The 20820-nt window shown below is 35.1% G+C and overlaps 1 protein-coding gene across 3 annotated transcripts in view; it reads left to right on the forward strand.

Moving 5' to 3' along the window:
* The window catches only part of LOC109535872 (cAMP-dependent protein kinase type I regulatory subunit), a 53690-nt gene extending 34084 nt beyond the window's left edge, over nt 1-19606 (forward strand). Inside the window, exons 1-7 of one of the 3 annotated variants that reach the window (XM_019901888.2) lie at nt 1180-1724; nt 10737-10892; nt 11749-11949; nt 13846-13979; nt 14039-14211; nt 16238-16442; nt 18644-19606. In XM_019901888.2, the coding sequence (XP_019757447.1) occupies nt 1716-1724; nt 10737-10892; nt 11749-11949; nt 13846-13979; nt 14039-14211; nt 16238-16442; nt 18644-18728 (963 nt within the window). In that variant the 5' untranslated portion in view covers nt 1180-1715 and the 3' untranslated portion in view covers nt 18729-19606. Of the gene's footprint in view, nt 1-1179; nt 1725-5416; nt 5679-10736; nt 10893-11748; nt 11950-13845; nt 13980-14038; nt 14212-16237; nt 16443-18643 lie in introns of those variants that run through there. The other 2 variants (XM_019901887.2, XM_019901886.2) reach the window with 2 other exon arrangements.
* Nucleotides 19607-20820: the final 1214 nt, after the last annotated feature.

Raw genomic sequence — 20820 nt, forward strand, 5'->3', positions numbered from 1 at the left:
TGTTCTATTTAAAATAAGCGAATTGGTCTATTTCCGGTAAAATTCGAAGTGTTCGAAAAATATTGTAGGTGTAAGAGCAGAGACGCTTGAGCAAAATTTGAAATTTTCGGAAGTATCGAAACTGTATTTGTCGAGTTTCGAGCGCCCATTTTCGTGAGCCACCCTTTATATAGTCTGTTCTGTACGCTATAATTTTGGTCGTACGTCATCAGTGACGAAATCTGACTACAACATATAAGCAATTATGAGTGAAATTTGTGTGATAAGTCGATTTTTTTGTTGTGTTTTGGGCATTGGAGAACTTTAAGCAATCATAAAATACGAAAGAACTTTAGAAAACTACCTAATTTAAAGCGACGTTCTTTATTTATGTTCATCTTCAAAATTATTAGGTTGGTGAAAATTTCAATCCGGCCGAATCGATCGTAGAATTTTTTAAAGACGCATGACGCTTGCTTGTTGCATTTGTCATATACCTACTTGTCCATGATTTTTGCGTTGACGGTATATTTATGCTTTTCAAATATACCGTTATTCCATAAAGAATAATCAGGAAAAGCGAGACAGCATTGAGATAATTTAATACTGCTGCTAGAATTTATGGCGGGTATGGCAACAACGCTCGACCGACGATTGATGACGTGCGACCAAAGTTATAGCGTACATACTATATGTATTTTAATTATCACTGTTTTCCTGACTCCACTATGTATTTTGATTATCACTCCCTGACTGGATATTTTCTCAAAGAATTGGCTGTTTCTGACGCTTCAGTTTGAAGACTTTGGAAACGTTTAGATTGGACTGAGCATCAGCGTCAAAAACTTTCTCGAACAGCWGAATGTTTAAATTGCTACTTTGATTTTTTCGAAACTGGCATCTGAAAGAAGTTGAGAACTCCAAGTGAAAATTGAGTTTTTGATCATTTTCGGATCTTTACAGGGCGTTTGATACTTGAATTTTGCTTGTGTTTGAAACCACACCTTATTAACGTGGTTATTTAATCTAATATGTTTTTCTAATCCAAGGTTTAGTGAAATGATTGCATCAGCTCAGCCAAACTTTAGATATTTTTGCCACAATCAGGCAACTTTCTATTTGACCTATTTGTCCAAAACAGATAAATAATTCAAGTTCAATCAAGGAAAACAAAATAGCACTTAAACTGCATACGCAGCTCTTTTTCGTTAAACATAGCTTGTCCTCTGCACGTTCAGATTTGTTGTGGCCTCTTAAGACACGTAATTAAATATTTAACTAAGAAGGTAGGAGTTATGTCACTTTGGGGGAGGTAAAACGGGAGCGTTTGCTCATTCCCTGGATGGAAATGCCTCCAGGAGAAGGCGGAAAAGCAGCAAACATCCGAATACTTTCTCCCGCCTTGGCAGTTTTGACGTTGGCGCTCCTCGCGTCGGGTCAAGCAGGCGTCGTCTGTCCAGTTCTTTTATTTATAAATCGACGGCACGAACAACTGATGATCTCCGCGACCAAAATAACCATCAACCCAGCTATGGACTTGACGAAAGACGGTCTCAAATCTCCAATTTTGTGTGAAGTTTATGGGTGAATTTAGTTTGGAGGCCAATCAACACTATTTTGGAACTTTGCGAAGCGATAGAAGTGACCATATTCTAATAGATTTCAAGTTTTGTCTTGGTTTTGCGGGGGTGTTGAACTCGGTTATCAGGCCGGCAGTGGCCTTTTGAGCCTTCACAATGCCGCAGGTAATATAAGAAAAATCATGTTGTTATTCGCTGATTGATTTCGCTTTTGACAAACTATAGATGCAAAAAACACACCATTTTTTTATTTTTTCAGATTTTCTCCAATAATTTGCATGTTACATAATGAAAGTGTATACCTTTAATCCCATTAGAATTGCTTCAATGCCTCCAACTTGTGGATTCTAATGGAATTATCGCTAAATCAATGCAAATGTTGCTGATGAGCTTTGTTGTGCAAAATGCGCCTTTTTAACGGATTTTTGAACACAATTTTGGTGTAAGATACACATTCAAAACTGCCAAAATAAGTAAATGACTGTTTATTGACTTTGCCACCGATCTATATATATGTACATGCCACTAACGTTTTAACAATGCTTGTTCTATTTTTACCCAAAATTAAATGTCCAAATAGGGAAAATTTGGGGGTATACCGTTCATTACTTCTTTTTCATTACATTGAAAGGTCTATAACTTTTCCCCACTAAAATATGTACGAGCTGCTTGCCTATTTACGCCCTCAAAGGGACTATTTTCGTATGTCCTGTTGTGTATTTTGGATGGTAAATGTGTGTTTTAGGTCCACACGGGAGCGAGAGTACAAATAAGCAGAAAATAGAAGGAAAATTAGGTACTTTGAGAAAATGTTTTAAATTTATTAGAATTTTGTATAGAGTTGAAAAAGTAAATCCCGCGATTGTGCCACTTACAGAATAATATATATTTTTTTGTTAATGAAACATTTTGATTAAGCATTGAACTACTCTAGTTTCTCGGAAATGTGCTGAAATGTCGTTATTACGTTTTTTTGTTAATATATATAAAAAACTATGGCATTTTTAAAGACCTGCGGTTTTCTGAGGCATTTATTTATGTTTTTCTACCGCACGATTTTGTGACGTTTTCAGTGCTAGAACTTATGTATAAATTGTTACTAATTTATAATAAAATCAATTTTAATTTTTAACTTTAATTTAATTTAATGGCCATAACATACATTAACAGTCGACATCAATAGGTGAATTTGCATTAATTTTGCATTGATGTATGAAGCTTGTGAAAGTAATCTTGTGTTTCGTTCGAATCCTTAAAAACTGTGAAAGTAGTAAAACGTATGTTTTTTTAAACAACTTTGCAACTTTTAAAATATATCGAAAAATACCAAGATTCATCACTTATTCAAACAGATCAATGGCACCCTTTTTCTTCTAGTCAATGAAAAGTATTTGTGGCTTTTTTCTTTAATTCTTAGGAATTTCCCCATTTGTCTCATTTGCAAGCATTTCTAGCGAAATCCAGAAAAAACGTACAGGCGTTTTTCACTTTAAACCATTCGGTGGTGGAATTTACAATCTTTAGACTGCCTGCAGTTGCAAAAAATTTTTGATTTAAAAAATCGTTAATTTACAGCCCAAAAATCTTGGAAAGCGAAAATTGCGTGATTCAGCGGAAATATTCTGCCTCGTTTAACCGGGAAGGTTTAATTCCGTCTTTTGATTAATTGAAAATTATCCAACTGCACCACTGAATGTTTTGATTAAGATATTTTCGGTCGTCTGGAACACCGCTGGCCCGAGGAGAGAAATTGGCCTCTATTTTGGAAATTCGAGGAAAACGCATATGTTTTTTGATTTTTGTCTCTCTTAAACCTGTTTTTTTCTTTGTGTATGTTTGATTATTAATGTTCCCCGTGGCGTAACCACATGCTCAAAATGGTAATGCGATATTCTTTGGCCCAAGCGAAGGCGATTTAACTTAACTTTTATTAACAAATGCCTGTCGCACTTTAGTGCTGCTATAACAGCCCAATTAAGGAATAGTTTTCCACACAAGTGGATCGAAAAGTAAAGGAGAGTTTATTAATTGCCCCCCAAGGAGGAGTTGGGAGGGACGCCTTAAAGAGGAAAGTTTATGCCACTCAAGTAGATTCCTAAGAAAATTGCTGCGCAGGATTCAAAACGACACGAATGGAATACGGAATGATCCAGAAATGTTGAGTAGGATTCAATTCAATTTCAATCGCAGTTGAAATATAATTGAATCTATGTATTAAAGAATGGAGATTTGGTATTTCTTCGGTACGCGTTTACCAACTTTTTTAGACGGAAAGACAGGATTTTACAAAGAGCACAGAAATGTTGAAAAATATGTCTGTTTATTTGTTTTTTTGCTTATTCGGTAATGATGTAGGCAGATATTTTCGGGTCGTGTTTAGAGCGTAAAAGCGGTCGTTCTTATGAACTTTTTTAAGTTCGGTTTTTCTTGCGGAAATAAAGGAAAATTGGCTGGAAAATTGGCCCATTTTTAATAGCCATTATTTGCACAGGAAAAGCCCATTTCCAAAAAAATATTATAAAAACTTTTAAAATCACCCTCTAAATACTTAATCTTAAAAAAGAAGCATTATGTACGTTATTTACAAAAAGTTCAGAGGCAAAAACAGTGCTTTTTTAATGAGTTTATCTGAATGCCACATGAAAACAGATAATGTAAAAAATAACAGATTGTCTTGTTTATCTCTAATCCAATGGCCAGCAGATGAACGATAATTTTTTTGATAAATTGCCAAAGTTTCACTCAAATCAGCCAACGTATTTTTAAGCTACACTTAAAAGCTGAAATTCGTTTTGAGACTTGTCAGTAACTCTTAAGTATTCTGTATTTGTACAATATTTGTATTTCGCTTGATGACACGCAAGTGCAAAGAATGGAGCCAATTTGTTCGCTTAAAAGTAAAGTTCAGTTCGCTTTTTTAACGAAATGCCAACATCGATAAGGCAAATGAGCGCAACCCACTAATGATGCGTTTGTTTTTCTGTTACATTGTAAAAGTTCAACCCGTTTCACTGAATAATGGTGTGGTAGACTTTAATCTTGCACATTGCGTCATTCGAGATTTCACTCTATCACCCAGAAAGCACCATGGTTAATTAACGATAATTATACTTCCTTAGATTGGCAATAGTTGGCATATATTTTCCGCTGCTTATCGAGGAAGTGCACTTAATGTGCGCTATTGTAGTCTTGCTGTTGATGAAATCGTTACTTAATGCTGATGAGTTCCAACATTTGAAAGAATGCGAATTAATCCACTAGCAAACATCTTTAAATGCTCCGTTGTTGAGTTCCAGTTTTACGTCGATTTATCTACTAAATCAATTTAATGATTTTCAGTCATATTCATTGTGAAGGATGATAAATTGCTTTATTTTGGGTTCATTATCCCGTGATTTATGCGGCCTTTTCCACATAAAATTAAACTTCGGAAATCGTACATTTCCATTTTCCCGGCTTCAAGATGTTCAACGTTAGGTAAACGGGGATGGGCAATTACTGATTGATTAGGTAGTTATTTCTCCTTTGATGTTGCGTTCGCTTTTTAATTTCCTTATGTTTGCGTATAGTTAACTCGGGAAAAATGAAAAAAATAACAATAGTAGCTTGTAAGGTGGAGATGCTGGCATTTGTAAGTAGGTGGTAAAATGTTTTATCATAACAAGCTGCGCTAAGGCATCCGATAAGGTGTGATGATCTTTTCATATCCATGTTTATCTGAATGATCAGCTAGTGATAACGAAGTTACGTTATTAATTGCTGTAGGTGTACTGGAAAGAGATGGGCAAAGCGAAATAGGTGTCGTCCGCATACATTTTGGGATAAATCGGACGTAGACCGCGTGTTACAACTAAATAACTTTTATGGTTTTATTTAATGTTTGAACTGTCGAGCATCGTCACAGACAATCAACTTACGTAAATACGCATATCAAGTGTTTAATCTTTTTTAGTCGGATTGCTGAAAGTTGCTGATCTTCGTTTCGCTGGATCATAGTGCGGGAAATGGTGATTTGTTCAAGTTTTCAATCGGCCCGCGCGTGGGTTTAGTGAGTTGACTATGAATCTCAGCAATGCGTTCACCGGATTGAGTCTTCAGCAACAGTATTATTACTATCAGGTATTAACTTGGTCCATGTTGTTCTGGTCTGCTGATGCGAATCAAAACTCCCAGAGGAAAGTTTTCAAATGGCTTAATTTTGGCAAGGATTTTCGATGGAATTTTAAAAATTGACGACTTTGGATATTTTAATCTGTCGGATACGAAATTGTAGCAGTGCCAAAACGCGGATCAAACGTCGCGTGTTGAAATGATGAGTTCATGTCTTATTTTACTCTTTAGGACCATTGAAAGGCGCAATGTTCAATGTTTCCACGCTGCGCCGTGCGTTTACTAAACCCATTTCTTCTGCCTGCTTTACTGATCGTTTAACCGCGAGTTCGATGCAATTAGCGTAGAATGTTGAAAGAAGCAGGGTAACACTGTGTTGAGTTGCGCTATTGAGTTGTTGCTGCTCTGTGAGTTAACGAGTTATAAGTCATTTATTAAAGCTTTACGAGATCCGAGACTGGAATTTTCACATGTTAAAAAGAGGCCATCCACATGTTTTCTGAGTGTCCTTTTACTACTTTGTTCAGACAACTAAAAAAGTCAGCTGGATTTTCCCAGCATCAGAACTGAGTCCAAAGAAAGTCGACGAGTTTTCTTGTGATGTCGATCTCTTCTTTCTTTTGCATAAAAGATTCAGTTTGTCAGTATTTTACAGTAAAACGTTAGGAAAAACGCGGTTTTCTGTTTTATTACTGTTAAAAAGGCCCAGCAATAATTATTAGGGTTTTGTCCATGATTTGAAGCTGCAAAAAGTTTTCCAAAAGTGTTTGCAAAGCGGTTAAGGGGGCGAGTGTGCCAATAAAATGTATCTTATAATATTTCACTTAAAACATTGTCAGTATTTTACGTAAAACTAGAAAATAATGCGATTTTTGCGTCGAAAGAATTGCCTAATAGAAAATTTAAAGGAACTTTAAATCTTCAGAGCGATGAGAGCGGCGAATTTTCCAAATAATAATCCTAATTACTTTCGGTAAAAACTGAATAAAGTTATTCGGTTTTTGAGCCAAATTCGAAGTTGAAATGGGTTTTTTACAAAGCTGTAAATTTATCTTGTAACTTTTTGCATAAAAGACCTCCATATCGTCAGTACTTTTAAGTGAAACTCTACAAAATATAACGTACAAGTAAAGCAAAGCAAAAAAAATCAGTTAAAACTAAAAAACCACATTTTCAGAGGTATTGAGGTGACGAGATTTCCAAATAATCTGTTATAAATTTTCGCTTATTCTGTTCGATTTATGATAGAAAATTATTTTATTTTTGTTCCAAATTCGAAGCGGGAAAGGGATTTCTAAACGCTTTACAAAGCGACGAAGGATTCGAAATTTATTTCATAATTTTTCGCGGAGAATACCTTAAGATTTTTAAGTGAACCTTTAGAAAATTGAGCATTTTAAAGAAAAAGTAACTTGGCTACAAACGAAAAATTCTGAAATTTAAAAATATTATTAATCTCTAAACTGTTCGCAGAAGTCGGCTCTAGAAGCCCGTTAGAAACACTCCCGCAAAATTGTTAACAAGCAACAAAATACTTTATTTTGGTAAAACAAAAAATAAAATAAAGATGAAACAAATATGAACATACTCTCTAACCAAAAAATTTAATAGAAACATATTTATTTGGGTCCAAGTTGTGTTTTTTCTTTGGGTATTCGGTCTGGGCAGTGGTGTATCAGAAAAACTTTTTAGCTCCCAAGCTGTCGGCGGTTAATTTTTCCGCCTTCTTCAGGTCTGAGAGAGTAGGTTCTGTTAACTTGTGTTCCCATGTGTTTCATGGGTCATATTTTTGATTGATTTTTTAATAACTCTTCCAGTCCTGACGAAGGCGGAAAAAAATTAATCGCCGAATAACTTGGTAGCTAAAAAAGTTTATTCTCACGACTACCTAGACCAAATCCCCAAAGAAAAATCAAAACTCGAAGCCAAAAAAGGAATTAAGTGTATCGGAGTTCAGCAACGGTTGGCATCTACGGTGTAAAATTTCCAGCAAACCACCTCTGAAGATGCCAGCCACTCGTGTGTGCGAAACGTCAGGAAGAAATTATGTTGCACGACCAAAAATCCAAAAAAACTCAGCAATTTGGCCGGGCAAGCCCATCTATTTTGATAAAATTAGTTTTCTCCAATTGCAATCCCGGAAGACGCATATCCTTAATAATAAACTGAACTTTTTAATAATGAACAAGTTTCTTGGCCGCGATCCAAACAGAGTTCACCTCCAATCAGATTTCATTTAGGCGGTCAAATTTGCCCAGTTTTTCCGCAGTTTTCCTGCTCAGCGACATGAAAGCTCTATGACCTTTTCGTGAGCAACGTAACCTTTGCAAGTATTCGATTGAATGATAATAATGCAGTTTTTTCTCATTTGCGTTCCAGTTTCATTAAGTCAGTAATGTAATCGCATAAGTATGGAAATTTAAGTAATTATCAGTAAACATGTAATAAATTTTTTTAATCGATGGAAATAATTAAAATTACTTTATCGGTAATGTGCTGTTATGGTATGTTTAATGTCCCGATGATTACATCCAATATTAGATCACACTCTAACGGCTACTGAAAAATACACTTTATGTCATTAATAAGGGCCTCACCGCGTTCGTGTGCACACTAACACACCTTTATGGGAGTATTTTTATCGCAATATGAGCGCGCCCTTTATTAGATGGCCACGTCCAATTTATCCCCAAGCAAAACCGCTTTTCATCCACTGCAAAGAAATATTTTAAAACTATATTTCAATCAATTTCGGTCATTTGCCTGATGACTAAGCGTAACGCACATATCGGCAACAAGTATTGAAACATAAGATGGATCAGCGCATCCGATTGCTACCACGGTGTGTCGAAACTGCTTTCAATCACATGTAGTGTGGGGGTAGATGTTTAATTAATTCGCAAATAAAATGTTCAAGTTTGTTTTTTAATTTTTTACAAACTGCTTGTTGGGTATTTCATTTGTTTTTTAAGTTTATGTGACATTTCGATGATACAGTGATATTCAATGGTAAATTTCATTTGAACATTATCATCATTTTTTTGTTTTTCTCGCATCCCAGTTCATAAAAGATTATCTGAAAAACCCTCTAGATTAGCTCTTGATCGTTTATTACTGCAATTCTATTTACTTTCAGCTTAAAGTAATAACGCAAATTGGATTAAAGATTGACGGACAGCTGCCAATAGCAAATAATGATTGGCGGCTGCTCCTATGGGGTTATCAAATTCAATTTTCATTTTAGCTTCTTCCAGTTCGTGCAGTCCGGGCATAAGAACGTGGGCGAAATCATAAATTAGTTCAATTATTTGGAAGCTTTCTGATATTTTCCTCAAATGCTTTTTAAAAAAGAACTTTTCTCTAATGAATAATATTATCATTTAAAAAGTGAAAATGTTTGCAACGAGAAGACGTTTAAAAAACATGCTAATTTTTTTTAACTCGCTGGAGGGTTTTGATGAAATTCGCACATAAGATTTAAAAAGTGAGGCTGATATTTGGGATAAATCCTACATCAGTCCAACTAGAAAGCTGAAAACTCTTTTGAATCTTTAAAGTAAATGTTGCGGTAATATTGTTGAATCTTTTCCTGTAGTACTCCGTTTGCGTATTCTGAAACTTCAATTTTGTCTCGTAAAATCGCTAATATCTGAACTAAAATAAATACGATTTGTGTTCAGATGTGCTGCCAAAATTAAACAGGTGCAGAATTAATGTTGGCTAAACGGGAGGATCCGCAAGTGAGCACGATTCACTTAATAAAGTTGCCACAAATCTGACTAGATCAGTACCGGATCCATGAGATTACGCAGTGGGAACGAATGAATGAATCTCGATTTCGTTTGAATATTTTAAGTTTTGCGTCCGTTTGGAAGTTAATTTCAAACGACAAAAACGCCGCCGAGATCCTCATTAGGCAACATTTGCATGCAAACGAAAATTAATGTAAATTTGATCCTTAACAACGCATTTTAACACAAGCAATCTAGGTCACTTGTTTTTCATTTAAAAATTATACAAAATGCCTTCTAAACAACAGTGCTGTTGAATTAAACATGGACATAAATCTGCCATTTATTTTAGCCAGAGCCGGATTTTTTTAAATTTAATTAACACGGAGCAGAAGCTGTTTTAATTTTGCGTTTGAGCAAGCACCATTATTCTAAACGGTTATTAAATAAATTTGATTGGCATCCGGACTAAAAACTGAGCCAAAATGGAATTAAGTATTGATTCCACATTCACCAATAATGAGAGTTGTGTTTTGGCAAACATCCGCTGTTATCAATACTGCTTTCCTTTTACTCTCAGTTGATTTAGTCCGAGTGTAGATAACAAAAAATGCGCATTTAGGCATGGACTTCTGGGCTTCATCGTGGTTAGGTGATTTTGTTCAACGTGCATCGAGTTCCAAATATAAACAAATTTTCAAAAAAGTTTGTACCTGCCTTTGACGTACCCAAATGTTGAAAATGTGTATTAAAAAATGATGGTTTTGCGAAACAATTGTTTGTAAAAGAAGTTTTAATAAATCAATCGTAGTTTTCAACGAATATTGGAAATTGAAAAAATCAATCACTTCGCTTATGCGCATCTTTTAAACCACTTTTAATTAGCTAGTTTTGCTACCGCTTTAGAAGTCTGAACCGATATTAAAACGGTGGCAATTAACAAGCGATATCCTTGACATTTTGATGCTCTTCCACACCCACTTGCTTACGCCTATATGATTGATTTGTGTCATAATTCACGCCAAAATCAATATAAAAACGCCAGACCATTAGACATTGTCGAGCCTGATCAACAGGCCATCCATTACCTGAATTGGACGGAAAGAGCTTGAACATACTTCACACACAGGGTTTTGCGTCAAGCAAATGCGTTATGAATATTCTGAAATGCAAATTACCCCTTTTGCGTATCGGCCCCGTATTATAATTTGCACCGCAAGTTTAAAAATAGTCTTAAAACTCCGCATTGCTCTATGACGAAGGAGACACTCAACTTACTAGTTTTATAAATAAAAAAAAAGTTGATGTGTTTAAGCATGTTCTGATGTTGTTTCAGGAACAAGCGTTAGATGCGAAAAATCAGGCACAGTCCCCGGAAGACACCGAGGATCTGTCCCCGTTGCCCACCCATGCCCAAGCGCCTGTTAGAAGAAGAGGCGGCATATCCGCTGAACCGGTCACAGAAGAAGATGCTACCAGCTATGTCAAAAAAGTAAGATCTTTGGTGGTGACAATCCAGGAAAAAGTTAAACTTTGCAGAAAAAATTGCATCAGAGATGCTGAAATCGTGATTTCAAAACGACCGTACAGGGTGATTGAAAACTGGCGTCGTTCCTCTGGGGGTGTTTAGGAATGATAGGGAAACTCGTAAAAAAAAATTGTTATCAAAAGCTCGGATATATGCATAAAACTCGATCAGAAATTATGCAACAATGTTTTCTCAGCAATCTGCCTCATTCACATTCTGTTGCTTTTTTTCCAGTGCAGAACTGGTAGGTTTATCGAATTTTATAAGAGGTGTCGTTGAAGCGGTCACAGAAGAAGATGCTCTAGCTATGCTACCAAGTACGGACTTTGGTGATGAAAAATGAAGAAGTGTTTAAAATGTGTACACAAAAAATGCATTCGTGGTTTTTCCGGGAGGATTAAAACCTAGTTTTCACCTGGAGAAGTGCAACACGGATAACTATTTAAAAATGCACGTCTGACCTTTTCGTGCCACGAACGTTTTTCCATGTTTACCTCCATTTTTACTCCGAAAATGAACCCGGTGATCAATCACGCCCTGTTAAGAGCAGCTACTAGACCAGCAATGGATGGCGGTTTTTCCATCATGTAGACCAAGTGTCCATTTTAATTTTATAATGGATCCAGTGATGCCATTCTGGGGATTTTTTAATGGCTATCGATTGGATTGAAGGCAACAAAGAGACTATGCGGACACGAGCACATAAAATTCCATACGCGGCACTCAAAACACCATCGAATATCATTTAGCTATTGGCTATTGCGTTTTTATGTAAATGTTTATATGACGATGGCACTGTTTAATATGATTGCAATTTCAGGTTGTCCCGAAAGACTATAAAACGATGGCAGCTCTATCCAAAGCCATTGCGAAAAACGTGCTATTTTCCCATTTGGACGAGAACGAAAGGTCGGATATTTTCGATGCCATGTTCCCGGCTACTTTTCTGCCAGGAGAGGTGATCATTCAACAAGGGGATGAAGGCGATAACTTTTACGTTATCGATTTAGGCGAAGTGGAGGTGAGTATCTTTACCTGTACAGGATCATTCATGCCATCCAGGGAAGTCGAATCTGGTCATCGTTAAGGCCAGCTGGAAAAACGAACGTTTAAAATGTTGTGGCGCTCTAATCGGTTTTGCAATCTTCTAACTACATTAATGGAATATCAAATTTATTCGATCTAAATCCTTAATTATTTATGAAAATAAGTCAGAAATCATTTTGTATCCGATTGTCTTCGGGGAAAAATAGCGAGCAACTAAACGTCCAAAAAATCCAACTTTGGATCGAATCGAAGTAGTGTTCTGTTCAAATCCATATTAACATCCCTTAATATACAGGGTGTTTCCTGTATGAAATAAAACACCTAAATGCCTATGGACTTTAGTGCGGGAGGTTGCGAATTTTTAAGTAAGTGGGCGCAATTGACTGACACCATCAATTTTGTGAGTCTCATTTACAAAGCCGACAAAAATCAGGTTCCGAATGGATTTTTTTGAAACTTTCTACGTCTATTGGGCCAAGTGTCCACTAAAGATGGTAAAAGATGCAACTGCCTGTCTGCTTTAGGCTGGGAGATGTGAATTTTTAAGTAAGCAAGCGCAAATTTTTTTTTACAAAAATTCAGGTTCACGGCTTTCGTACAATTTTCAATAAAATATTTCGATTTTCGTCTCCAAAAATGCTTTATTAGCGCTCAAATGCTTCTAAAGTTTGCCTAAAGTATAACAGTTCTAAATGTTTTTCGACATTTAAATGCATCTGGCGTTTAGATAGTGTGAAAACTCAAAATATTTTTCGCTTAGAAATTATAAATTGGACATAATTTTTCAGTTTTCTAACCCAGTATAGTTTTCTTAACGGCATTTTTTAGGAAACATCGAAATCTTATTTTGTTTAGAGAAATTGCGATTTTTGTGTCTCAAAATGCTTGTTTGGCCCTTAAATCCATCTAAAGTGTCAAATACAATTTTTTTTGCTCGACGTTCAAATCGTAATAAATTTTACGATTCTTAACCGATTTGAGTTGCCGAAAAATCAGATTTTACAGAAGATTTTGCTCTTTACAACCCAGTCTGAATGATCCAAATGGGGACAGGATTAAGAAAGTTATTTAGAGAAAAACCTCAACAGCAAAACATATTTTTTTCATATATTCGGGTTTTTGACCTCAAATGCCCTAGAATTTTGTTAACAATGCCAAGATTGATATTCTGTTGCTTTTGCTGAATTTAAAATGTCCACCTGAGGCCAGTGTTAAGAGAAATACGTGAAAAATTCTCACTAAAAGCAAATGCCTTGACTCATCAATTTTTCATCAAAAATTCTTCAAAAACCTTTTAGAGCGCATTTTGAGAAAAAAAAACAAACAAAAAGCTTTGAAAAATGTAATTTTGACAGTTTTAGTTTTTCGAAAAAAAAAATGTCTTTGAATAAAAGGGAGTAATCACTAGAAAAAAACGAGAGAAAGTGTCAGTTTTGAACACATTCAAAAAGTGAATAAATATCTCCCAGAATTCCACGTATTTTGTTTTTTTTTATTTAATATAAATTCCACAAACTTATGCAAATACCGTCCTTTGAATGAATCAGCAACGTATCATCGTTATTCAATATATTGAAGTTTTTCCAGTTTTTTTTTGACGAATAATAAAAACTGTAATTTTTCCACTTTGCTAGATTTCTTTTTCGGATAATTTATTATCGAGAGATTATGATTCATTTGAAAAGAGCGTCTCCGAAAATGCCATTATCCAAATTTGCAAGATTCAAATCGCATTACTTCCCGATATATTTTGATGGACGCTGACCGTGAGACACCCTGTATGCTATAAGCTGATATTTCTGTGACGAAAATCTTGTTTGGTTTTAAACGGGAACCGAAACGTTGCATTAAAAGTAACTTTTTCTTTCAGGTATACGTCAACAATGAACTAGTTGTAACCATAGGAGAAGGAGGCAGTTTCGGTGAGTTGGCCCTCATCTATGGAACACCGAGAGCAGCAACCGTAAAGGCTAAAACAGATGTGAAGTTGTGGGGCATTGACAGGTGCATTATTCTACAATTCTTTTTCCTTAAAAATTACCTAAAACATGTCTATTCCACAGAGACTCTTACCGGAGAATATTGATGGGTTCCACTATCAGAAAGCGGAAAATGTACGAGGAGTTCTTATCGAGGGTGTCAATCCTGGAAAATCTCGACAAGTGGGAGCGATTAACGGTGGCGGACGCTTTGGAGCCGGTCAGCTTCGAGGATAGCGAAACTATTGTCAGACAAGGTAAAAAAAGGTTGAAGTCGCATTTTTTGAACCCTAGAACGCGAAGCATCGTCAATTTTACGACTAGCCAATACGAAGTATCTGATATTCTATTGGGCGGAGTTTATTAAAGAATCACTGATTTAAAACGACGTTTTTACGTAAATTCCAGAATTTGAGAACCGATAGACCCGATTGGGGTCTACTCGATTCGACTTATTTTGTTTCTTTTTTGCCAGTGTTTGTACTCGCGTTATGAACATCATGTTGATGATTTTTTTCTCACGCTTTTTTAAACTTTATTTTAAAGGCCATTTATTAATAATATTTTTAAAATGTCTTCAAATTTTAAAATTTTCAAGTTACTATTTGTTTGTATACTAAAGTTACTATTTCCTCTAAATGCGCAATTTTCTAGAGCTTCACTTAAAATGCTGACAAACAAGGTATTTTCGGTGAAAAATTATGAATTAAATTTCCTATCCTTGGTCCCCAAGTTTTGAAATCCCTTTTCAGTGTCGAATTTGAAACAAAAATCAAATAAATTGCTATCAAAAAACGAACAAAATAAGCGAAAGTTTATAACAGATTATCTGGAAATCTCGTCCCCTCCATTCCTCTGAAGACTGTAGAATTTGTTAAAAATGTGGTTTTTTAGTTTTGACTGCATTTTTTGCTTTTCTTTCCACTCAAAAGCGCTCTATTTTGTAGAGTTTCACTTAAAAATGTTGACGATCGGGAGGACTTTTACGCACAAACAAGATAAATTTATAGCTTTGTAAAAAATGTACAAAAACTTTTTTCAGTGTCGAATTCGGGAGAGAAAATAAATTCCTACCATTTTACCGATCACAAAATTAAAAGTTTTTAATCGAAAACGCAAAAAAGCTTTATTTTCTGATGATTCTCTTCTTTTTTGACAATAATGGGGTGTTTTGAGCCGCCAAAAATGCAAAATTAATTTTGACAAAAAATTCGCCTTATTCATCGGTTTACAGGGAACTTTACAAAACCCATTTTTGCTTCGAATTTGGCTCAAAAATCAAATAATTTTATTCTGTTTTTTACCGAAAGTAATTAAGATTATCTTGAAAAAAACGACCAGAGAGCAAAAGTTTTCAAAAAATTATTTGGAAAATTCGCCGCCCTCATCGCTCTCAAGAATTCTAAAGTTCCTTTAAATTTTCAGGTCATTCCAGTTTTAGCAAAGTTTCTATTAAGCAATTCTTTCTACGCAAAAATCGCATTATTTCTTAGTTTTACTTAAAATACTGGCAATCTTCAGGTAGTTTCTGCGAAAAATTGTAAAATAAATTTTATTGGAACACTCGTCTCCTTAACCGCTTTGCAAACATTTTTGGAAAACTTTTTGCAATTTCAATTTGTGGACAAAACCCTAATAATTATTTCTAAGTCTTTCCAAAAATATTTCCCCGAACTGAAAAAGCCAAAGTTTATAATCATTTATTTGAAAAACCCTTGGAAACTGGAGTTTCTTCACTTTTGGGTCAATATTTCTAAACAACACTGTCTCTAAACAGAAAAACCGCGTTTTTCCTAACGCTTTACTGTAAAATACTGGCAAACTGAATCTTTTATGCAAAAAAATTAAGAGACCGATTTTACAAGAAAACTCGTCGACTTTCTTTGGACTCAGTTCTGCTGCTGGGAAAATGGAAAGTAGTAAAACGTTTTTCGGAAAACCTTTTTTTATGTGGAAATTGCAGTCGCGGGTCTCGTAAAACTTTAATAAATTACTTATAACTCATTAACCGATGAGTTATAACTCGTTAACTCAAAGAGCGGCAAAAACTCAATGGCGCAACTCAACACAGTGTTACCCAGGCCCATCTGATGCTGTCTAGAGGGTAACACTCAGGTAGCGGAATAAATAACACCTTAAACGAGAATTTGTCCAGTTTAATCGATAGATGTACTATTGGACATTTTAGACATTCTGTACGAAATTCCGCAGCCCTTTTCTAGGCCGATTTTTAATAGACGACTCTTTATATCAATTCAGTTTCACATTTATCTAATGTTTAAGGTGAACCTGGTGATGACTTCTACATAATCGTCGAAGGATCAGCCAAGGTGAAGCAAAAGCGTGCTGAAGGTGAAGAGCCGCGTGAAGTGGGCCGTTTAGGCCCCAGCGACTATTTCGGAGAAATCGCCCTCCTGCTAGATCGACCACGAGCCGCCACTGTAGTCGCATGTGGGCCTCTCAAGTGTGTCAAATTAGATAGAGCCAGGTAATGTTCAAAATTAATGGATTTTTCAAGGATAATGCACATCGGTGCACATTTTGATTTTTTACGCACCTATTGACAAAGAACTAAACCTGCATGGAATTGCCGAGCGAAAAACTGTTTTTACAAGTCAGCAGAAACCGAAATAGTTTGAGTTGCTCGGAAAAACCCAAAAATTGTGATAAAAAAAAGCTTCAACCGATTCGCATCTTCGGCTTTTGCGCTATTTGATTTATCTTCAAACTTTTCAAACAAAAACCTCATTTTCCAACTGACCGTGAGCATGCCGAACTTTCGGAATTTTGATTTTTTTTATTTGCCACCCTGTAGTCATTTTATCTGAGGTGCATAATTTTTTTCAAAACATTGACGAAAAAATAAAAAATGGGCCTTGAAGCAATGATAATTTATCGGTATTAATTTCCAAAGTAATCTAACACATCTTCTGAAAATAATTTTTTGCAATTTAAATCCTGGGCTGTGTATTATTCGATTCAATTCGGAACTAAAAACATACTACGGGGAAAAATCATGCGTGGATCAAGAGATTATTGCAAACAGTAGAGAGTAGACTTCAGGCGTCCAAAGTAATCTTTCTTATCACGGTTTGATGGCTGGTGTAAGTAAGAAATAATAATATTTGGCAATTTTTTTAGCAATCACCAAGCGACATTCGGATTTCGGCCGGTGATGTTTTGAAGCCTTTGCAATGTCTGAATTTTACCTCGCTTGAAATGTGAAGTCATTAAAAAGCTTCAAAACTCTATAAAAATTATCTACGATCGCAATGACTAAGATCGCATTGAATGTTTCAGTAAAAAATGCACATTTTCACAATTGTTAAGATGCTTGATTTCCAGATAAAACAGACGATTTTGGAGCTCTGGTCAACAGTTTTTAAAAAATTCTTAAAACTTTTGAATAAATTGCAAACGAATTATTCGCTTGCTACTTACTTCTCTGTTGAACCAATGTGTTAAAAATTGATTAAGTCGACCGTACAGCATTTTTTAAAGAGCTCTAAAATTTATTATTTCCCATTTAAAATAACACATTTAGGTAGTTTACGGACTACATCATTATCTGTACTCCCTATTTCATGCCAACATTTTTTTAAATGTACTTTTCATCAAGCAATCTTGGGTATTTATCTTCTACCAATTCAGAGATCATTCAGGAAGATCAATTAATTATGGAACATCTAGTAATATTGTATAGATTGAAAAAAATTAACGGCAGAACAAAAATGTTTGTCCAAAGTTATCGTAATAACTTACAAAATAGAGGAAAATTGAACATAAATAATAAAAACTGAACTACCAAAAATGATTCCTGATCCCTCGCTTTTTCTGAATACGCTTTCTTTAATGCGCTATTGATACAGGGTGTTGAGTTATGCATGCAGTAGTTTGATTGTGTCTACAGGGCTGAAGAGAGAGAAGGAATTTAAATACCGTGTTTCCTTAAATGTGCGAGTGGCGCATGAGAAAGTTCGTTTCAAGTTTCAGACTGTTTACTACCCACGTCAACTTTAGCTTTTAAATAAGTTCGTGAAAAGTTGTTGTTGTTTCTCTTCATTTCTGAATTCTGCATTCAATTTGTAATCATTTGATACTCCCATAGTCGAGATTTTGGGAGAAAAAGTATTCCTTGATTTGAGTATTTTGAAAATAAATATCTAGAAAACGGTAAGAGGGCAACTTGTTCTTTCTTCGGCTTTCAGAGGAAAGAATGGACCTTCTTTTTCTTACTTCAAAGTTTCCTTAGCGGCTCAGCTGCATTTTCTACAAATTTTCAAAGTGCAAATGTTTCAATTGGCAATTTTTGTTGTGGAAACAATGGTTTTTTACTTGCATTTATTCGGCATTTTATTCTTTATTGGCAGCAAGAGACGCGGTGCATGCTATATTTGGGTACGTGCACACCGGCATTTTTTTCATGGAAAAGATCGCTAATTTCTTCCCCCTAACGCTGAAAAAAGAATCCGGTTCTTTTTCTTATTCTTACCGTTTCCGAGAATATATTTTTCACAATGTCTATTGCAATTTTTTGTAGTACTGTAGGTACCAAAGGTTAACTTAACTTAAACACTTAAATGCAACAATTCATCTTCACAAGGTTGAAAAAATTATAATTTTCTCAACTCCATTAACATGCATCTTATTCGTATTAAAAATAGTAATACAAGTTTTTTTTTCAAACAGGTTCGAACGAGTACTGGGTCCATGCGCCGATATTCTGAAGCGAAATATTTCCCAATACAATAGCTTTGTGTCGCTGTCCGTCTAACAAAAAAGCTGTAGTCTTTCCGTTGTTCCCCTGTACATTAAAAAGGAGTCTGTACGGGAGTTGCGTTCAGATTTTGGTATAATTCAATGTCCCTTTTCCCTTTCTGTAGTCAGTTGAGCAGGTTTATACAAAATCGTCTGTTAAACGAAAGGGACCATCGTACTGATGTACATTAATTCTAATTGGTGCAGTTATAAGCTGGTTCTACACAATTGAAATTAAAGTTTTTGTGCAAAATCTCCTTAATTATGAGTTTATTTGCCAGTTGAGTTTTGCTTGAAAACTATCCTTTTTAATGTACAGGGCAACCATTCAAAGGACTGATTAAAATAAATCTACTCGGCCAAATTGCTAAACGTCTTCTATTCGCAAATTAGAAGGTAAATTAATTATATATATATTGTTGAAGCTAACTAGAACATTTTTTGTTATTTATTGATTGTTAACAAATGAGAACTGCTAGACTTGTATAATGTATACCCAAACTGTCTTTTAAATCCTATCAAATACAAGTGTAATACGCCTCCACTTTAGCTTCATATTGTTGCTCTGTTAAGTGTTTATTTACCATCCAGGTCGGGATAAATTGTCTTTCTTGACTCATTGCGGTATACATTGTACTTTTCTTTGTAGTAAAAATGATTGCTTGAAATCAATGTACATACTTGATGAACACATAGATAGTATTCTCCTGTGAAGAATATGCTGGTATAATTAGTTGATATATATGCTGGAGATAAGTTCTATATTATGTAGACTGGTTGCACCCAACGTATAAAATTGATTATCTTTAGTTATGCAGTTGGTCAACGTGAAACTTGTACATTCAATAACCGATGTGTACCTTCGTCCAAAAATAAACTAAAATACTAACTTTGTTTGCTTGGAACATTTCTTAAAACACTTACGGTAACAAGCGGCTTTCCGTGAAAAAAATTATCTGGTTTGCCGCATAATTAATAGATACTTTTGATTGATCTGCGCCTATAAAGGTTTTTATAGATTTTCAAATGTGTTAATATTTAGTTTATAAATTCCCTTCTGAAACACACTTAAAATCAAAAGACTGATTAGAGGTTTTTGCGACGTAATCGGAACTTATGAGGAGCGTTCCAGGAAAATATGCATGATTTTAACTCTTCGAGTGCAGATTTATTTGGACATCTTTTGAAAAAGAGATTGGGAAAATATTTTTGATTTCTTGGTGGTTCCGCAACAGTTAATTCAAGGATTTTAATACACCAGAGTAATAAAACCCAATCGCATTTCGAAGTTCAAGTTGCTGTTTTTGTGCAAATTGATGCTACAATTTCATGTAGACGTTTTTTCTGTTCTAATTTTTGTGATGTATTAAATATTATAACATAATACTCTGTAAAAAAATCATTTTTTTTTCACTTTTTTTCGTGCTGGTGTTGACATTTTCTTTTTGGCCCTAAACACGAAAAAAGTCGATGATGGTCTCTATTTAGGACACATTTTGGATGGAATTTTAAATATACTTACCTCATTTGGTATCTAACTTTTACGTGACGGAAAAATCATTAATTGAAATCGGTAGTTTTTTACGTTTTTCGTGAACAATTTGTCATCAGATGGCAAAAAAGTGTTGAATTGTGCTTCGGAACATTCGGAAACGAGAATTGCAGACTCAGAATGGATAGAGCATGGAAATGGACTGGACATGGACATGGAGAGAGGATTTTCTGGTGAGTCAATGTCTTGATTTGCTCCATTTAGATGCTACAAAAGTAGGAACTGCGAACGTTCTTGATTACATAAATATGTATTCCGGAATGTTCGAGGTTTATTTCTAAAAACCAGTAGGATTAAGAGTTGCTACAATGACATAGGATTTTAAAAAACGTTTAGTTTCTGTGGTTTTCTTGCTACCGTGCATAATCCCCACCGGTTGTATCGCAGAAAGCAGAAGTCCAGTTAAAAATCAACAAAGTTTTAACATGTTTAATGGCGATCGGTTTAGTTTTTACCGTTGGTGTTCTGAAAATTTCATTTGTATTCTTTATTTCTTTCGAGAGTCCATTTCCACCTATCCAGCTTTCTCAACACACAGAAATGGCGCATAAAAGTC

Source organism: Dendroctonus ponderosae, unplaced genomic scaffold, assembly GCF_020466585.1.
Source record: "Dendroctonus ponderosae isolate FM_Combo_2020 unplaced genomic scaffold, Dpon_F_20191213v2 Dpon_F_20191213_9, whole genome shotgun sequence".
In the NCBI taxonomy this organism is placed as follows: domain Eukaryota; kingdom Metazoa; phylum Arthropoda; class Insecta; order Coleoptera; family Curculionidae; genus Dendroctonus; species Dendroctonus ponderosae.